General features: G+C 37.2%; 1 protein-coding gene across 2 annotated transcripts in view; it reads left to right on the forward strand.

Moving 5' to 3' along the window:
• The window catches only part of NDUFS4 (NADH:ubiquinone oxidoreductase subunit S4), a 117,663-nt gene extending 97,641 nt beyond the window's left edge, over positions 1 to 20,022 (forward strand). For both annotated transcript variants that reach the window (XM_065905258.1, XM_065905259.1), the window contains one exon: positions 19,800 to 20,022. In XM_065905258.1, coding sequence (XP_065761330.1) covers positions 19,800 to 19,903 — 104 coding nt within the window. In that variant the 3' untranslated portion in view covers positions 19,904 to 20,022. The remainder of the gene's footprint in view (positions 1 to 19,799) is intronic.
• Positions 20,023 to 21,888: the final 1,866 nt, after the last annotated feature.

A 21,888-nucleotide genomic window follows, 5' to 3' on the forward strand; every position in this document is an offset into this window, starting at 1 on the left:
GTTCTCCTCTAGGAGTTTTATAGTTTCTGGTCATACATTTAGATCTTTAATCCATTTTGAGTTTATTTTTGTGTATGGTGTTAGAAAGTGTTCTAGTTTCATTCTTTTACAAGTGGTTGACCAGTTTTCCCAGCTCCACTTGTTAAAGAGGTTGTCTTTTTTCCATTGTATATCCTTGCCTCTTTTGTTGAAGATAAGGTGTCTGTAGGTTCGTGGATTTATCTCTGGGCTTTCTATTCTGTTCCATTGATCTATATTTCTGTCTTTGTGCCAGTACCATACTGTCTTGATGACTGTGGCTTTGTAGTAGAGTCTGAAGTCAAGTCAGGTTGATTCCTCCAGTTCCATTCTTCTTTCTCAAGATTACTTAGGCTATGCAAGGTTTTTTGTATTTCCATACAAATTGTGAAATTATTTGTTCTAATTCTGTGAAAAATACCGTTGATAGCTTCATAGGGATTGCATTGAATCTATAGATTGCTTTGGGTAGTATAGCCATTTTGACAATATTGATTCTTCCAATCCATGAACACGGTATGTTTCTCCATCTGTTTGTGTCCTCTTTGATTTCTTTCATCAGTGTTTTATAGTTTTCTATGTATAGGTCTTTTGTTTCTTTAGGTAGATATACTCCTAAGTATTTTATTCTTTTTGTTGCAATGGTGAATGGTATTGTTTCCTTAATTTCTCTTTCTGTTTTCTCAGTGTATAGGAATGCAAGGGATTTCTGTGTGTTGATTTTATATCCTGCAACTTTACTATATTCGTTGATTAGCTCTAGTAATTTTCTGGTAGAGTCTTTAGGGTTTTCTCTGTAGAGTATCATGTCATTCATTTCATCTGCAAACAGTGATAGTTTCACTTCTTATTTTCCTATCTGGATTCCCTTTACTTCTTTTTCTGCTCTGATTGCTGTGGCCAAAACTTCCAAAACTATGTTGAATAGTAGTGGTGAGAGTGGGCACCCTTGTCTTGTTCCTGATTTCAGGGGAAATGCTTTCAATTTTTCACCATTGAGGGTAATGCTTGCTGTAGGTTTGTCATATATAGCTTTTATTATGTTGAGGTATGTTCCTTCTATTCCTGCTTTCTGGAGAGTTTTAATCATAAATGGGTGTTGAATTTTGTCAAAGGCTTTCTCTGCATCTATTGAGATAATCATATGGTTTTCATCTTTCAATTTGTTAATGTGGTGTATTACATTGATTGATTTGCAGATATTAAACAATCCTTGCATTCCTGGGATAAAGCCCACTTGGTCATGGTGTATGATTTTTTTAATATGTTGTTGGATTCTGTTTGCTAAATTTTTGTTAAGGATTTTTGCATCTATGTTCATCAGTGATATTGGCCTGTAGCTTTCTTTTCCTGTGGCATCTTTGTCTGGTTTTAGAATTAGGGTGATGGTGGCCTCATAGAATGAGTTTGGAAGTTTACCTTCTTCTGCAATTTTCTGGAAGAGTTTGAGTAAGATAGGTGTTAACTCTTCTCTAAAGTTTTGGTAGAATTCAGCTGTGAAGCCATCTTGTCCTGGGCTTTTGTTTGCTGGAAGATTTCTGATTGCAGTTTTGATTTTCTTGCTTGTGATGTTAAGATCTTCTATTTCTTCCTGGTTCAGTTTTGGAAAGTTATACTTTTCTAAGAATTTGTTCATTTCAACCAAGTTGTCCATTTTATTGGCATAGAGCTGCTGGTAGTAATCTCTTATGATCCTTTGTATTTCAGTGTTGTCTGTTGTGATCTCTCCATTTTCATTTCTAATTTTGTTAATTTGGTTCTTCTCCCTTTGTTTCTTAATGAGTCTTGCTAATGGTTTGTCAATTTTGTTTATTTTTTCAAAAAACCAGCTTTTAGCTTTGTTGATTTTTGCTTTGGTCTCTTTAGTTTCTTTTGCATTTATTTCTGCCCTAATTTTTAAGATTTCTTTCCTTCTGCTAACCTTGGGGTTCTTCATTTCTTCCTTCTTTAGTTGCTTTAGGTGTAGAGTTAGGTTATTTATTTGACTTTTTTCTTGTTTCTTGAGGTAAGCCTGTAATGCTATGAACCTTCCCCTTAGCACTGCTTTTACAGTGTCCCATAGGTTTTGGATTGTTGTGTTTTCATTTTCATTCATTTCTATGTATATTTTGATTTATTTTTTGATTTCGTCTATGATTTGTTGGTTTTTCAGAAGCGTGTTATTTGGCCTCCATATGTTTGAATTTTTAACAATTTTTTTTCCTGTAATTGAGATCTAATCTTACTGCACTGTGGTCAGAAAAGATGACTGGAATGATTTCAATTTTTTTTGAATTTACCAAGACTAGATTTATGGCCCAGGATGTGATCTCTTCTGGAGAAGGTTCCGTGTGCACTTGAGAAAAAGGTGAAGTTGATTGTTTTGGGGTGAAATGTCCTATAGATATCAATTAGGTCTAGCTGGTCCATTGTGTCATTTAAAGTTTGTGTTTCCTTGTTAATTTTCTGTTTAGTTGATCTATCCATAGTTGTGAGTGGGGTATTAAACTCTCCCACTATTATGGTGTTATTATTAATTTCCTATTTCATACTCATTAGCATTTGCCTTACATATTGCAGTCCTCCTATGTTGGGTGCATATATATTTATAATTGTTATATCTTCTTCTTGGATTGATCCTTTGATCATTATGTAGTGTCCTTCTTTGTCTCTTTTCACAGCCTTTATTTGAAAGTCTATTTTATCTGATATGAGTATTGCAACTCCTGCTTTCTTTTGTTCTCCGTTTGCATGAAATATTTTTTTCCAGCCCTTTACTTTTAGTCTGTATGTGTCTCTTGTTTTGAGGTGGGTATCTTGTAGACAGCATATATAGGGGTCTTATTTTTGTATCCATTCAGCCAGCCTTTGTCTTTTGGTTGGGGCATTCAACCCATTTACATTTAAGGTAATTATTGATAGGTATGATCCAGTTGCCATTTACTTTGTTGTTTTGGGTTCACTCATACAACCTTTCTGTGTTTCCTGTCTAGAGAAAATCGTTTAGCATTTGTTGAAGAGCTGGTTTGGTGGTGCTGAATTCTCTCAGCTTTTGCTTGTCTGTAAAGCTTTTGAATTCTCCTTCATATCTGAATGAGATCCTTGCTGGGTACAGTAATCTAGGTTGTAGGTTATTCTCTTTCATTACTTTCAGTATGTCCTGCCATTCCCTTCTGGCCTGGAGGGTTTCTATTGATAGATCAGCTGTTATCCTTATGGGAATCCCTTTGTGTGTTATTTGTTGTTTCTCCCTTGCTGCTTTTAATATTTGTTCTTTGTGTTTGATCTTTGTTAATTTGATTAATATGTGTATTGGGGTGTTTCGCCTTGGGTTTATCCTGTTTGGGACTCTCTGGGTTTCTTGGACTTTGGTGGCTATTTCCTTCCCCATTTTAGGGAAGTTTTCAGCTATTATCTCCTCGAGTATTTTCTCATGGCCTTTCTTTTTGTCTTCTTCTTCTGGGAGTCCTATGATTTGAACGTTGGGGCATTTCTCATTGTCCCAGAGGTCCCTGAGGTTGTCCTCATTTCTTTTGATTCTTTTTTCCTCTCTGCTTCATTTATTTCCACAATTTTATCTTCTACCTCACTTATCCTATCTTCTGTCTCTGTTATTCTACTTTTGGTTCCCTCCAGAGCATTTTTGATCTCATTTACTGCATTATTCATTTTTAATTGACTCTTTTTTATTTCTTCTAAGTCTTTATTAACCATTTCTTGCATCTTCTCAATCTTTGTCTCCAGGCTATTTATCTGTAACTCCATTTTGTTTTCAAGATTTTGGATCATTTTTATTATCATTATTCTAAATTCTTTTTCAACTAGATTCCCTATCTCCTCCTCTTTTGTTTGACTTGGTGGGCATTTTTCATGTTCCTTTACCTGTTGGGTATTTCTCTGCTTTTTCATCTTGTTTAGATTGCTGTGTGTGGAGTGGGCTTTGTGTATTCTAGAGGTCTGTGGTTCCTTTTTATTGTGGAGGTTTCACCCAGTGGGTGGGGTTGGACAATTGGCTTGTCAAGGTTTCCTGGTTAGGGAAGCTTGCATCGGTGTTCTGGTGCATGGAACTGGATTTCTTCTCTCTGGAGTGCAATGGAGTGCCCAGTAATGAGTTTTGCTATGGGTCTGTGTGTTAGGTATGACTTTGGGCAGCCTGTATGTTGATGCACAGGGCTATATACCTGAGTTGCTGGAGAATTTGCGTGGTATGTCTTGCTCTAAAACTTATTGGCTCTTGGGTGGTCATTGGTTTCAGTATAGGTATGGAGGCTTTTGGATGGTCTCTTATTACTTAATGTTCCGTGTAGTCAGGAGTCTTCTGGTGTTCTCAGGTTTGGGGCTTAAGTCTCCTGCCTCTGGATTTCAGTTTTAGTCTTCCAGTAGTCTCAAGACTTCAACTATACAGTACTGATAATAAATCTTCTAGGTTAATGGTGAAAAGATTCTCCCCCGTTAAGGACACCCAGAGAGGGTCACAGAGTTACATGAAGAAGAGGAGAGGGAGGAGGGAGATAGAGATGAGCAGGAGGAGAAAAGGGGGGACTCAAGAGGAGAGAGACAGATCTATGCAGTTGTCTGTTCCCAGAGTGTTCTCTGTAACCCAGACACCCACAAAGATTCACAGAACTGGATTGGGAAGAAGGTGAAAGGAGGATAGAGGTGTTCTGAGGTAGAAAACGGAGAGTCAAAAGTGGGAGAGAGTAATCAACACACTCCTGAATAAAAATGGGAACTGAATATTGGATTCTTAAATGTCCAAAATTTATATCACATACTGAAAAACCAAGATTAAAAATCTACAGTAGAGGTTAGACTCTTAAAAATACAATATTAAGAACAAAAACAAAAAATTTTAGAAATATATATATGAAGTTCAGTTTAAAAATAGGGCTTTTTTTTTTGCAAGGTTATAGTGAAATGAAAATGAAAATTAAGGCATAGTAGAAGAGTAATTGAGGACTTTAAAAGAAAATAAGGGAAAAAGAAAAAAAAATTTTTTTTCCTAATTAAAAAAATTGTAAAAATATATGAAAATGAAAGTTAAGGAGTAATGGGGGAATAATAGGGAATTTTAAAAGAAGATAAAAGAAAAAAAAATTTTTTTAATTAAAAAAAAAAAGGTAAAAATATATCTAGGAATTTCTCTGGTGCTGTTGCGGTCAGTGTGGGTTCGGTTCAGTTTCAGATAGCTCCTTGTTCCAACTTACACTTCTCGATATCTATAGGCCCCTTCCGGTGTAGTCGGTGTTACCTACAGGGATTTTAATCTGTTGCACCGGTCCCTTCTGAAGAGGTTCCCTTTGTTTATTTGGCTTCTGTTTGCCAGTCTCTTCAGTGTCTAATTTCCGCCCTGAACCAGGCGGGCGGAGGTGGTCTCTTGTTCAGGTTCGCTAGTTCCGCAGCTCTGTGGGGAGGGCGAGGCACTGCTTTCCTGTGTGGTTCCAGTTTGCGGGTATCCACAAAAGCGCAGACTCGGTTGCGCCTGCGTTTTGTGCCTTCCCCAGCCCGAGCAGCTCAGGCAGCCAGGAGCTTCACGGGCGCACTCTCCCCGGGTGCGGTGCACCTTCTCCCCTCTGCGGCCCCAGCCTCAGTTTCCGCCGGCACCAGTTGGGTGCATGCGCCTTGTGTTTAGCCGCAACCCTCCCGGCAGATATGAACCATCCAGAATCTCAGGAAGTCTTTGATTAGAAACTGGAGGCCTGTTTGCAGTGTGGTAGGTGATGCCGTCTTTGGGGCCGAGTTTGCCCCTTTCCCCTCCCCTCTGCCTCCTGCCTCCGGCGGGACTGGGCCGGTCCGCATCCGGCTAGCTCTTCTCTGGACATGCTCAGACCCTTTGTTCTGCGAACAGCCGGCAGTGTGTTCCGGCCGGTTAATTTTCTCTCTCTCTTTTGCTATCCCACAGTTTAAGTTGGTATCTCACAAAAGCTCCCTCCGCTTGTCCTCAGGGCACTCAGGCCCGGTCCTTACCCTAAGCAATGCCGCCCGCTCCTCTCCGTTCCACCCCCACTTGCTGGTGGCGGATGCGGGTGTCTGGGGTACTTTTCTGCTGGGAGTTGCTTTTAGGCACGTATTCTGTGGGTTTTATTTTTCCTCCCAGTTAGGTTGCCCTCTGAGATTTGAAAACTTCCCCCAGACCCGCCAGTACGAGGGTTTCCTGGAGTTTGGAAACTTCCTCTATTAAGACTCCCTTCCTGGGACGGGTCTCTGTCCCTAGCTCTTTTGTCTCTTTTTATCTTTTATATTTTGTCCTACCTCCTTTCTAAGACAATGGGCTGCTTCTCTGGGCGCCTGATGTCCTCAGCTCTGATCAGAAGTTTTTTTGTGAAGTTTGCTCTGCATTCAGTTGTTCTTTCGATGAATTTGTAGGGGAGAAAGTGGTCTCCCCGTCCTATTCCTCTGCCATCTTGGCTCCTCCTCCCCATCTATCTATTAAAAAACAACTTTCAGAAACTAAAATGAACAAAGACAAATTTCAAAACAAAAGTATGTCATGACTTAATATATATAAAATTCTTAAAGAATTTATTTTACTCTGTAGGGGAGCAGAATTTTCCACCACAAAATGTTTCTTTGGCATATTAATTAAGCTGATTTTTTTTTTTCCTAAGAAACTGCAGACTTGGGGAAAACTCAAAACAAAGTAGGAGTTTCCCTTTTGTAAGAAGCATCTACATACATAAGGGAAATTTTCATTTGTAAGGGTATCTCTTGAAGTACCTGAAAGAGGATGATCTTATCTATAGAAACTCTTATCAACTGAAAAGGAAGTGACTTAAATCTGCCTAATAATCTCACCCTTGTTTACTGTTCTTTTCCTGGTAATCTTACAGAATTGACTCCTTATTCTCTGTATTCTCTTTTGTTTTTAGCTAAGGATAGTATTGGATACTATTTCAGATGAGGGCTTTGGCAATTTTGGTGAGTTACTTAGTTCTCCTGGGTCTCTCTCATGTATTTGGAGGAGGCAAAAATCAAAATCAGCCTCTTGGTGAAAGTGAAAGAGGACAGTGAAAAAGTTGGCTTAAAACTCAACCTTCAAAAAATGAAGATCATGGCATTCAGTCCCATCACGTCATGGCATATAGACAGGGAAACAATGGAAACACTGACTTTATTTTCTTGGGCTCCAAAATCACTGCAGATGGTGACTGCAGCCAAGCTACAACCAAACTAGACAGCATATTAAAAAGCAGAGACATTACTTTGCCAACAAAGGTCTGTCTAGTCAAAGCTATGGTTTTTCCAGTAGACTTGTGTGGATGTGAGAGTTGGACCATAAAGAAAGCAGAGCACTGAAGAATTGATGCTTTTGAACTGTGGTGTTGGAGAAGACTCTTGAGAGTCCCTTGGACTACAGGGAGACCCAACCAGTCCATCCTAAAGGAAATCAGTCCTGAATATTCACTGGAACAACTGATGCTGAAGCTGAAACTCCAATACTTTTGGCCACCTGATGCAAAGAACTGACTCATTGGAAAAGACCCTGATGCTGGGAAAGATTGAGGGCAGGAGGAGAAGGGGATGACAGAGGATGAGATGGTTGGATGGCATCACTGACTCAATGGACATGAGTTTGAGCAAGCTCCGGGAGTTGGTGGTGGACAGGGAAGCCTGGCGTGCTGCAGCCAGTGGGGTTGCAAAGAGTCAGAGACAACTGACTGACTGAACTGAACATGTATAACATTAGGTAAATTTCAAAACTGAAATATGATTAGGAGTTCATAACAATAATAATGCAACTTAAACACATTCAACAAGTGTTACAAAATATCTGTACTCAACTTGTTAATAAGCCTTTTTTCAAAGAAGATAGCAAATGTTCACCTAATTTATAAAAATAAACATACTCTTTACAGAGGAAAAAAAATCTTACAGTAATCCTGAGACATAATATACTGTGACTATACCAAACATATATAAGAATATACCCCCAAAAAAATCAAGTTAAAAGATTGTTTTCTAGGGTAGGTCCTGTATGTATATATATTAATAAATCTTCATAGATATGTAATATGAATTTCTAGTTGACATATACTGCCCTAGAAGATACACGATACAAACTAAAGAACTAAAGATGCAACCAAGTTAATATTTTTTAAAATAACTGAAATTCTGAAAGATAAACTATACTATTTTCTGATATCAGGCACCAGAGCTGAGATAAATAAAACCTATCATAAACAGTGAAAGTATTGACAAATCTCTAAGCTTAGCATATAGCTTGTAATTTGAGAAATATTATTAACATTTTATCCAAGCAAAATAAACTCAGGATGGTTAAACATCTATTCCAAATTGACAGCTCTCCCCATGAAGCTCATCAGTTGTAACACATCAAATAAATCTATTTCTAGCACTTATTTGTACAAAGTTGAAAGAATATATCTTTAAGATTTCCCAGAGGGCCTATGGAATATCACAAAGACAGTTTTAGGTGCACAGATACTCTGTTTTATTTTACATTTAAGATTTGATTTGGAGGAGGCAAAAATCAAAATTTTTCAAAAGATTTGAACATTTAGAAAAGAATAGGATCAGAAGTGGCTGATAAACAGTATTTGACTGCTCAGCTTGGTGATACAACATACAAACTAACTTTAGCCTAACTAAAGAACTTGAGCTCTTAGATAAGTTATCAAGTACTTAAAGTCAACATAAAGCATATAAAGTTATTCTGCTTAGCCACAGAATCTTTGTAGTCTAGGCAAATTAGATGGAAAGTAGAACCCTTCTTATTGTAGGTAAAGGCAATAAACAGTAACGTAATGAAACAAGCCCATCAAAATGGAACAAACTTTGGTAAGATTTTAACACATTTCATAGCTTCTTAGATGATGCTGTTAAAGTGCTGCACTCAATATGCCAGCAAATTTGGAAAACTCAGCAGTGGCAATAGAACTGGGAAAGGTCAGTTTTCATTCCAATCCCAACAAAGGGCAGTGCCAAAGAATCTTCAAACTACTGTACAATTGCCCTCGTTTCACATGCTAGCAAAGTAATGCTCAAAATCCTTCAAGCTAGGCTTCTATAGTACATAACTGAGAACTTCCAGATGTACAAGCTGGATTTAGAAAAGGCAGAGAAACCAAAAAACAAATTGCCAGCATCCATCCCATCATAGAAAAAGCAAAAGAATTCCAGAAAAACATCTGCTTAATTGACTATGCTAAAGCCTTGTGTGGATCACAACAAACTATGGAAAATTCTTCAAGAGATGGGAACACCAAGCCACCTTAACCTTCCTCCTGTGAAACCTGTATGCAGGTCAATGAGCAACAGACTGGATATGGAACAACGGACTGGTTCCAAATTGGGAAAGGAGTACATCAAGGCTGTATATTGTCACCCTGCTTATTTAACTTATATGCAGAGTACATCACACAGAATGCCAGGCTGGATGAAGCACAAGTTGTCAAGATTGCAAGGAGAATTATCAGTAACCTCAGATATGCCGATGATACCACCATTATGGCAGAAAGTGAAGAGGAAGTAAAGAGCCTCTTGATGAAGGTGAAAGAGGAGAGTTTAAAAGCTGGCTTAAAACTCAATATTCGAAACACTAAGAGCATGGCATCCGGTCCCATCACTTCATGGCAAATAGATGGAACAATGGAAACAGTGACAGACTTTATTTTCTTGGTCTCCAAAATCACTGTGGACAATGACTGCAGCCATGAAATTAAAAGACCTTTGCTTCTTCAAAGAAAAGCAGTGACAGACCTTGACAGCGTATTAAAAAGCAGAGACATTACTTTGCCGACAAAGGTCTGTATAGTCCTAGCTATGGTTTTTCCGGGAGCCATGTATCGGATGAGAGAGCTAGACAGTAAAAAAGGCTAAGGACTGAAGATGGCTTTTGAATTGTGGTGCTAGAGAAGACCCTTGAGACACCCTTGGATGGCAAGTAGATCAAACCAGTCACTCCTAAAAGAAATCAACCCTAAATTGGAAGGACTGATGCTGAAACTCCAATACTTTGGCCACCAGATGTGAAGAGCTGACTCATTGGAAAAGACCCTGCTCTTTGGAAAGATTGAAGGCAGGAGAAGGAGGGGATGACAGAGGATGAAATGGTTGGATGGCTTCACCAACTCTATGGACATGAGCTTGAACAAACTCCGGGAGATGGTGAAGTATTGGAGAGCCTGGCATGTTGCAGTCCTTGAGTCGCAAAGAGTTGGACATGACTGAGTGACTTTGAACAACAGCAACATATCTTTTCAGACTTATTTTCCAGATACACTGTAATCTAAGGCACATAAAGTTTCCTTTTTATAAATCTTACATAACTTTCTGTACCCATTCAGGTTTTGTCCTTCACCATTCCCTTTCTCATTCTGGAATAGACTTTTTACTTTAGAACTATTCTCTTTTCCCCTTCTTCTGAGTATGCTAAGTCGCTTCAGTCATGTTCAACTCTTTGTGACCCTATTGACTGTAGCCCACCAGGCTCCTCTGTCCATGGGATTTCTCAGGCACGAATACTGGAGTGGGTTGCCATGCCCTCCTCCAGGGGATCTTCTGGACCTAGGATCGAACTGACAACTTTTATGTCTCCTGCATTGGCAGGCGAGTTCTTTACCACTATCACCTCCTTTAGTAAACCAAAAACACAACTCATTACTTTGTATACAGGGTTACACCCCTTTTCCACCATCACTCCCAATAGTGTTTCATTTATGTACATTATATCTTTTGGCCAAAGTTACTTTGATTTCATAGAAAAAGTAGAGATGAAAACTGTTACACACCAGCATTTTAGTAAACTGGCAAAGTTCATAAATATACAAAACAAAACTTGCCACAACTGTGTGTAGTCTTTATAGTCCAACTTATCTAAATGGCAAAAATTAACATGTCCATTAACAGACCCAAAGATGCAGCCTCCCTGTAGCATTTAAAAAAAAAGGCAAAAGTAAGTTTGAATTTTTGCTCAGTAATCAATGGTTCAGTATTTTATTGTAAAAATTTTTTAGGTATTATGTATCCATTAATACCATTTAGGGTTTTAAGTTACCTAAAGATCATGGAAATTAATTTTCAAGGTGACATATTACAAAATGTAATTAGTATTGAAATAAAATTGTCAGAACAGGGAATCATTGTGGATAAACAAAAATTTGCATCTTGCAGGATTGTAAAACATTAAACAGAAGTAATGTTAGCTCATTTGATCAGAAAACATACTAATTTAGAAGGAACATGGCCATGTAGAATAAAAATCTATGCTTGTGTTTTAACACTGATAAATTAGAGAAAACGTAATTGTTTTTGTTAAAAAAAATTAAATTTTCCATTTGCCAAACATTTACCTATACTACCTGAATTTAAATTCTTAAATATTTGTTAGATCCTATAAGAATACTTTTTAAATTTAGCATATTCAAAGTATTAGAAACTCCATTTTCCTATTTTAGGAATATTCCACTTATACAAGCATGTATTTTCTCTGTAAGAGAATCAAAACAGAACCCATTCAAAGTATTTTATAATCTAATTCATTAATTATACTTGGATGTAGAAAAAACATTACCTATACACAGAATGAGCAGTAAACGCATTTCTGAATTAATAGGTGTGTAGACAGACAGAATTGTCACAGTGGTAAAGAATCTGCATGCTTGTGTAGGAGACACAAGCTATGCGAGTTTTATCTTTGGGTCAGGAAGATCCCCTGGAGTAGGGCAAGGCAACCCACTCCACTATTTCTTGCCTGCAAAATCCCATGGACAGAGGATCCTGGTGGGCCACAGTCTGTGGGATCACAGTAAGTCGGATTTGACTGAGCATACATGCAAACAGACAGGAGCTTATTTCACTTCTACAATTTAAGTCATGGGTTAATGGTCACAGAATTGTAACTTTCACTGGCCCATACCATACTAAAGAGCTGTTTTCTACTCAGGAAGTACTTCATTAGACCTTAAATACAGAAAAAGACAAACCAGATTTTCTGTCTTTTTTCCTCTGAGAATGGATTTCTAAAACCATTAATCCATTTAAAAAGAATCTTAAATGATCAGACCTTTAAAAATCAATTCCCCAGATTGGTGGAGAACAAAATTGAAATTTGATAAACAGAGACTCAGCAACGTTCTGACATTCAGAAGCCAAGAAAAGATAATCTTGGGCTTAAAATAACATAAACCATTTCTGGTAAGGAAGTTTTCCTGACTTTGGTTGCTGAACCTATTAGCCATCTCAGTAGCACCTCCAAAATTATTAAAAGAATATCCTGAGAAAGAGAAGATCATGATTTAATATAGATATAAATGAACACATATTGAAGAATTTATTTTACTAAAGAAACAAGGGACCCATGCTGGTGTTATAACCAGTTCAAAGGAAAAGTCAGTACAGCCCAAAAGTATATAAAGTGAAAGAATGTTGAGATGAATTGCAAATTGGAGACAAACAGGTTTTTCTGAGGCCTGTGGAGTCACCAGGCAGGACAGAATTTCAGTATCCCTCAAGTACAGTTGATTTCTCATTACTCATGGTAGTTATGTTCTGTAAAGTCACCAAAAACACTAAACTAGTGAATACTGAAAAAGATTGCTCCTAGAGAAGAAGATTCCTGTGGGCCTCTGATCACAAAATTTTGTCAGCTGATCAATACATCATCTTGTTTTTTATGTGTGTTTCTGTTTAAATTAATGTATATTGTTGATTCATGTACATTGAACTCATGGCCAGCAGTGTTATCTGGATGATGCTTATCTAACCCAAGTTGGCATATCACAGCCTTCTTGAACTAGGAACACCAAACAGTACTAAATCGCTACTCTTGGGGGTCACTTCAAACAGTGAAATTACCAACAAAAGGCCAAAAAATGAAAACAATGTGCTGTTAATAGACTACAAAAAGGACACTTGTTTGCAGTGTGAGAGCTGAAACAAGAAGGCATAGCATTACCTTGTTTGACCTCAGCTGGAGCATGTGTGCTGGTGACTCAGAATTCACAGCTTTGTGCGTGTTGTGGATGACCATGGAAGCATCACCCACAGGCACCGTTGCAGCCCCCCAAGAGTCTGAAAGAGATGCCAGCTTCAGAGTTCCTAGGTCGGAGGAACCCTTGGAGAATTTTGGATTTACAAATGAATTTTAGTGAGTAGGCGAATCACAAATACAGGATCAGCAAATAAGATTATTTTGTGCATGCAACTTTTGGAATTGCAAAATAACTCAAAGAAAACAAACAGAGCTATGATCTGGTGTTCTGTAAATACTGCATAGTCTCTATTGAAGCAGAAAAATTTTTTTCTACATAACTGTCTTCCCAATCCCCAGTCCTGGTACTGCCTGTTTTTTGGCTGGGGAAATGTTCAACTTGACTACTAAGGAGACAGACATGAATTCCTTAGATTCCCAGTCAGAAGTCTGAAATAATTTTTCTCATAGTGTTATATATACATGGCAGCTTAGAAAGCTTCTAATATATTATGGGTTACATAGGATTGTGGAAATCCCTATGCACAGACCACACCCAGCTCAATTATGTCAAAATCTCAATGATTTTTGGATCTCTACCACTGCTGTATAGTTTCGTTTTCTAGAAAAATGTGTTCTAAATTTCTATGACTAATTTTCAATTGTACTTTTGGAATACAAACCAGTTTGTTTTGTGGCAAATTCTGAATAATGTGCAGGTGTGGCAGGTATAGGGTGTTACTAATCCATTTTACATAATTTTCATGGAAAGAATTGCTTTGCCAATGTTTCCAAAATACATCTACCCTCCATAATGTTTTCTATAAGATGATATATTTTTTAATTATTCTGATCTGAACCTCTCCTCTCTCCCAAAGCAAAATACATGAGAATTTCAAATAGAAGTACTTTTTTAAAATGAATGCTTATAAAGCTACTTTTCTTCATCATTACCTTCCCTCCTTAAAATATAACTTGTGTTTATGCTGTGTTTTCACCTAGACATATTATGAGCACATAGCCTGGTGAGGAATCTTGAAACTTTGCAAGTGCTAACAAACATCAGTGTGGCCTCCCAAAGCCTTTGCTATCCTTAGCAGTGCCTGCCAGTTATGTCAGTCTGTGCCAAATTATGTGGTCGTTCTTGCTTTGTGCATAAATGCACAGTAGGAAAAATCATTAAACCATTCACTTCTGAGTATTATCAGAGCTTGCCGTTAGGTTACTGGAGGGGACAGACCTTTAACAGGACTTGAACCAAGGTTACTAAAGGTAACATATTTCACAAATAGTAAAATTACCGATGAATGTTTCTCTGTATTTCAGCATTACTGAACATAAGTGAAATGGTTCTGAATTTAAATGAATGGGATTTTCTTTTATCTCATACGATACTTGGAATTCATAAATTATTGGGATCTAGTTTTGTTCGGGGGCTTTTGTATTTTAGTATTATTTGAAGAGATTACACCAGACATTCGTGTTATAGGAAGTAGAATATCCCAGCCACAATCTGGAGAACAGCAAAATAAATGGGTGAATTTCTGAAAAAGAAATTGAGCATGGGATATTACAGATCACATTTTAACTTTATTGGCACATTTGCCAGAGGTATTTCTCTGATACTAGGGCTTAAAATTCAAAATATCTTTGTGAAAGCATTCCAATGTGTGAAACAGCCAAGGGAGTCAGCTTCTCATCATGTAGGTGCCGGTGGTTGGATTTGTGGCTAATCCATGCCATATGGCTGCTCTCCTCAGTGGGAAGTGACGGCAGCCCTAGGAGCTTTACCCCATCCCTGGGGCAGCTGCCTTGGACTCAGTTGCTTTGATCATCTTCTGTTGCACAGCTGGGAGGAGCATGGGCTGGTTTTCAGTGTCGCAGAAGAACAACACATGAAACCATTGTCATAGGCTACACCTTGATTTTATACAAGCAGAGGATGTATAAAAGGATGTGTTTTTCACTTTCCTAATCTCATTCAAAAGCTCTCAAGTTGGAGTTATTTCTTTAAAACAAACAAACAACTTTCAGGCTGAAAAAGAAATTCCTATGGAAATTTAAACATTTCACAAATAAGATTGCATTCTTAAATGTCTGTGTTTTATTCCCTGCAAGTTATATTATCTGTCTTTTTAAGAAGTTTCAAATAGGATATAAAAGATGAATACAATTCATGTAACATGCTCATTAAGTACAAATGTTTGATGTCCTTTCAAGTACTATTACTCTAACAATCATTTTGTCTTTTTAGCTAAAGCTCACCACTTCTTCCAATAGCTTTTATATTGCCACAATATCACAAAAAATGTGGGGGAGACTGTGGTAGGAAGTTTTTAGTGGGACCAGTAAATTTGTTCATCCAGGCACTGTAAGGTAAACACTTTGGAGCAGGATGATTGGAAATGTGGTCAGATTCTTAACAGGGTTCCAGAAAAGAGCAAATTTTCATTGTAACATCAGTCCTATACAGTAGAAAATTTTGCTAAAAAATCCAAAGGGAGATTTATGTAGACTCTGACTTGAGTTTCAGCCTCTATTATGAATTGTTATTAGACTTCCTCATACCCTTCTTTGCTTTTACTTAATCAGAGAAACACAGGTGCATGTCTAGTTTTGGGAACACAGTTGTTTTCCACAGAAAAATGTGAGGGAAAGAAACTTTCCCCCCATACGTCCTTAAAATCATGGATGGCTGTGGTAAAGTAATACAGAGATGGATACTATTAGCAAATGCAGGTTTCTTCTATGTGTGTTTTTGTTTGCTTTCACAGGGTGTTTTGCCCATCCACATTCCAATCCCTATAATGATACTTCTATTTATTGTTGTTATCACCATCAACAGCAACTATAATCTGGCTCACAATTCCCAAGTCAGTTCACTCCTTAGTTACCAGGAGAAAACTCAAACCAGTTGTTCTTTTATGTGTACAAAACCCCAGTCTTCTCACATTGCAGTGACCCCGACAACATTTTTAGACTTTCACAGACAGAAGAGATAATAGAGCTAATGTCTGCATTCTGATGCAGTTTAAAAAACTGCTTTTTCTCCCTTGTGATTGAAAGATTAACTGTGTAAATGAGTGATTACCAGGTATGTGTGTGTTATAATAGCACTTCCTAAATATTTCTCATTTCTTCTTCAGTTCCTCTTACGATGTCTTTCTTGTCTGGAGAGTTTGGGGTGGGAGGCTGAGGGGAAGGGAAGATAAGTTATCTCACCCATCATTTGGCAATAAAAGTTTACAGAGGTCTCAGGTAACTTACCAGTAACCATTGTAGCCAGACATAGAATTGACACTAGAAACCATTTACCTGCTTCATAACTAGGGGAGGAACATATGGAGGGATTCTTAAAACAGTCTTTTCAACTCATTTACAAAAATAAACAGGAAAAATGGTTAGGAAATCACACAGATTGAAAGGACATGGGTGAAATAGATTTTTTTTTAATGCAGTTACCAGACTTTTTAAAAAATAAATGCAGTTTTATTATGATGTGGTTATGTGCATAGACTTAACCTGAGTTAAAATCCAAGCTTTGCCACTTATTAACAATGTGGCTTTAGGCTGCTTATCTCCTCTATTTTTCCTTATAATTAGATATAAAATAAGGATATTTATAATGCCTAACCCATAAACCAAGAAACCTATGAGCTTAATTTTAAAACTCAATGTAATTACATTTAAAGCACTTAGCACAGGACCTAGAACGTGGAATACCAGGCACATTCTTGGCTGGAGGTCTTTGTACTTGTGTTCTCTGCCTGCAGGCTCTCTTTCCAGACATCCACATGACTAACTCTGACCTTACATCTTCACTCAAATGTGATCTTCTCAGATGCAAGATGCCCCGTCTGCCCTCTCTAAGTGTGTGTGTGTGTGTGTGTGTGTGTGTGTGTGTGTTTAGTTGGATGTTTTACTATGTGTGGGTGCCAGGTCGTTTCAGTCATGTCTGACTCTGCGACCCTATGGACTATAGGTTGCCAGGCTCCTCTGTCCATGGGATTCTCCAGGCAAGAATACTAGAGTGGATCTAGAATACTAGATCGCCATGACCTCCTCCACGTGATCTTCCCAAGCCAGGGATGGAACTCACATCTCTTATGTCTCCTGCATTGGAAGGCAGGTTCTTTACCACTAGCGCCACCTGGGAAGCCCTGTTTTACTATAACAACACCTAATATACTATTCATTTACTAGTTAACTTCTCCTTCCCATAAATACTTGAAAAAACTTGGGGATTTTTTGTTTACCGCTTCACCTCTGGTTTCCATAGAGTTCCTGACACAGAGAAGGTAATTGATATTATTTATTAAATGTATAAGAAATGTACAGTAAATAGTTATATCTGCTTTATTGAATTGAATATTTTTTATAATTATCAGCACCATTTGCTGATTAATGTAGAAAATGCTTGAGGAGTTTACAGTGTAAAAATTATACACAGTTCATAGTATTAGTTTGCTTACCAAAACCTCTTTCTGTAGTAAATAACTAGACCAACTTATACCTAACTCTATTCAAAGCATCATAAATTTAAAACTAATGGGTTACAATGTGACAGAAATTTTATTTACATTAATACTTTTGAAGTTAAGTAAAGTATAGAAAGTAAGCTGCTAGTAAGTTGAAAATCAAACTTGAGGGAGAAATAATATCTTTAACATTTATCAAGAGCTTACTATAATCCACAAGAAACCATATAGTGTCCTTAAGGCGCAGGCTCCAGAACTAGGCTGTGCGTATCAGACCCTGCTTCTGCCCTTCCCCAGCCGCGTGACCTGTGCTCGGTAGTTCCCCAGTCACTCTGGGCCACAGTTTCCTCAGTTGTGTAAAGGAACTCATACGGATTCATATAAGGGTTTTAGAAAAATGCTTGTCTCAGAACTTAAATACCAGGTGCTAAGCACTTTAATGAATTAGCTTGTTTAATCCCCATGCTAACCTATAAAGGAGGTACTATTCTTATGCTCTTTAGCAAATTTTTTGAAATTCAAATAACTACTTGTTAATATCTTATAATAAGTCCAGGGTCTGTGGAAGGTATTTTAAGACATTTGTTTCATTTTCTTTCCTCCTCCGTTTCCTTATAGCAAATGGGCTTTCTTCAAAGAGTTCCAGCAGTGGAGTTGTTGTTTTCCCTTTTTGAACACCGAAATAGGCACACTAGCAGTATACTTTGATTTGAGTTTCTTAAGTGTCACTTTTATGGCAAAGTTGAATTCTAAGAAGCTTGTTGAAACGTAAGCTTTGTGGTTGCAAATACTATACTCACCTAGCGGCATTAGAATTCATGACAACTCCTAAGATCAAGAAAGTTACTTAATTAGACTATGATTTTCAGTTTGGACATTTTATATATGACTACATGATTCAGCCATGAATCAAATGTCTCAAGATGAGTTATTTGAAGAAAGTCCTGGGAGAGAAGAATGATAAATTACAGGGATGGAAAATGGATCTAATGAAGAAAAGTGAGTTATATAGATAGGTTGCTTGGACTGGGGAATAGAAGGATGATGTAATTATATTTTCAATGAGGAGTGTTTATTTGGTTTATAGAATAAGGTGTACTTCTGCTTTAAGTATAGTTCTTCAAAGATATGGAGAAAAACCCAAGGCAGAAGGTATAGACATATATGGGCCTTCCCAGATGGCACTAGTAGTAAAGAACCCACCTGCCAATACAGGAGATATAAGAGATGTTTGATCCCTGGGTCAGGAAGATCCCCTGGAGGAGGGCACGGCAACCCACTCCAGTATTCTTGCCTGGAGAATCCCATGGACAGAGGAGCCTGGCGGGCTGCAGTCCATGGGGTCACAAAGAGTTGTATATGACTGAAGCCACTTAGCATGGCATAGACATCTATAAATCCAGTTTTCAAAATTGTAAAACACTGAGAAGGACTTTGCAGAGAAGGAATGACTCTCAGAAGAGAATGAACAGATTATACTAGAGTAGGGCTTCCCAGGTGGCTCAGTGGTAAAGAATCCACCTACCAGTGCAGGAGATGCATGTTCGATCCCTGGGTCAGGTAGATCCCCTAGAGAAGGAAGTGGCAACCCCCTCCAGTATTCTCACCTGGTAAGTCCCAGGACAAAGGAGCCTGGCAGACTACGGTACATGTGGTCACTGAAGAGTTGGACACAAGTTAGGGACTAAGCAGAAACAACTCAAATTTCTATGCATAACAATCTCCTGGAATCAACTAAGTGCAGATTCCCAGGTCCCCTCAAGAGCTGATCCAGTGGACCTCCGGTCAGGCCTAAGAATTTGTATTGTTACCAGATACTTGAGTGGGATTCTAATGTTGACAGCCCTTGAAACAAATGTTGAAAAACTTCTTGAGTTTAATCAGTAGCCTATCATAGTCCAGGGAGCTGACCAAGTAATCTCTTATGGTCTCTTCCAACTCTGATTTATATAGTTATACATGTTTTTCTATAATCACTCCAAGTGAGCTCCAAACTGTCTTCAAGGCACCGGCTCTTAGAAAGCATGAGATGGGTTGTGTGGTTCAGTGCTCCTCATTTCAGTTACTGAAGTCACATATTAAACCACAGGAGGAATGTGAATTTTTACATAATATATAACCATCGATGTTTGAACAATATTCAGCAGAGAGAAATTAAGTCATGGCTTGCACCTTTAAGATATGGTAAATCATCTTCAAGCAATAGTTAAGACCCTCTTGTCACATAGGATTAGAAAGGAACACATTACTAAGTATTTATACTTAAGATGTGTTGACACATACTCCTGATAAATGAACATTAAATTTATGAATGTTAGCCTCTGCTTGCTGTGTTCTTCAGGGATCCTCTTTAATTGTGTTCTTGTGGGTTTATTATTGTCTTTGTTTTCTAGGATGGAGCTATGACGTTGAGGAGAGAAAGGTTCCGAAACCTAAGTCCAAGTCTTATGGCGCAAACTTTTCTTGGAATAAAAGAACAAGAGTATCCACAAAATAGTTTGGCACGGACTGTATTTCTGTGCTTGACTGTGAATAAAGTCAGCTGTGCAGTATTTATAGTCTGTGTATAATACACCTCTTAATCTCCTAATAAATTTGACCTTTAAACTACAGAAACATTTTTGTGGTGTCTATTTTAAATGTTTTTTGATGTCCCAAATTAAACATGTTATAATTTCCTTTACAGGTGATCATACCTCTAGGAAATTTCAGCACTTAAAAAATCTATTAAAAGAAATGTTTTAAATCAGCTGCAACATTGAAGTCTTACACTTGTTTTTTATTGGCCATCCTCAAGTTCATAGTGTTTATAAACTGACAGCCATCATTATCAAAATACTGTCTCAAATTTTCCTGTTATCATAGGTAAAGAAATTCATGATTATGGTGCAGTCTGATAAACCTAAGCCCAAATCTCCTTATTATTGAAATTTGCTTCTTTATTTAGAACTATTTCTCTAAACTTCTTTGAACCTGAATGAATTGTGTTCCATACTAAACTTTGCCTACTAATCAGTACTTCATGCTTCTGATGGTTCAGGTAAAGATTTTATATTTTTGTGAATTAAAAGACTCAGAAAATACAAACCAATTCTTTGTTAGATATGTCTAGTGTTCACTGTTTTTAGAAAACGTAAGTAAATACATGTTTTTGTTATGTGCTAATCATTTAGATCATACAGTATGAGTTACCAAGCACATACTCTTGTCAGGTACTCAATAAACACTATATACTAACCTTCATAATAATTCAGTTTTCCCCATTTTGCAAACACATAAATTAGGGCTTAAAATGACTAGATAACATGCTCAAAATCACACAAGTAAATAGCATTTGAACCCATTTCTATCTGTCTTCAAAACACATACTGTTAATTACTTTAGTTACAGAGAAATAGGTTTGATTAATGGCAGAGAATTTCTTTGGATTGTTAATACATTCTTTGATGTGTCAAAAATTATATAGTAAATATACAGTTTCTTACAATCGCATTTCATAAAAACACTAATAGCACATTGACCTAGCCCAACAAAGAAAACATGTCAGAGTATAAATTTTTACGATATTGTTTTGGAGAGCCTATTGGAAGTCTCTTTTTCAAAATGTTAACTGCATATTCCATTTAATTCTAAAAATTATCTTCCAGACAAATAGCCTGTGCATGTACACAGAAGTGAAAGTACCAAGGATATTACAGAATTGTTTCTAATAGCTAGTAAGTGGAAATAATCTAAATGTCTATTAAAATGGAATAAAGTTAAATGGAGAGTTAATACAGCTATTGTAAAGAACAAGAAGTAATCTGTATGAGCTGTTTGGAATGACATTCAAGATACAGTGCTAAGTGAAAGAAAAGAGTAGTAAATAATATCTGGGGTGAGGTGGGCAGCACATGCTGTTATATATGCACCTAGAATATTTTAGGAAAAATATATAAGAAACTAGTAACTTGATTTTACTGGTTACCACTGGTTGTGGGAGAAGGGAGTCGTGGGTCTTTCACATTTAACTTTCAATATGCTTTTTAAATATACTACTGCAAGGATGTGTATTATATGTATAAGTATACATAATTATAAATATCTTTTATACTACAGTTCATATCATGCCATCTTAACCTTTACTTGAAAACTTATACATTTTAATTACTACCAATTTAGGATTTTAAATAAGAGGTAAACTCTACAAAATGATAAAATATAGCTGTTAAGTTCCACAGATATTTCAGTGAGTATAAGGTTAAATTTCAGTTTTTAAAAAAACTACTTATATCCCATACAATAAGGCAATCCAAGTAAGTTTTCTTCAAAAAAATAATTTAGTATTCTACCTTAAGTTTGGTTTTTAACAAAATATAACACTTTTTATTTCTGTTGTTACTCTGGTAGAACTAACTTCATGGGCCACCTTGTGCATCTGCTGAAAATTCAGTATACTTTTGTAATATCTGATCCTTATTTACATAATAAGTCAATGCTCAA

This window comes from Muntiacus reevesi, chromosome 14, assembly GCF_963930625.1.
Source record: "Muntiacus reevesi chromosome 14, mMunRee1.1, whole genome shotgun sequence".
Classification (NCBI taxonomy): Eukaryota; Metazoa; Chordata; class Mammalia; order Artiodactyla; family Cervidae; genus Muntiacus; species Muntiacus reevesi.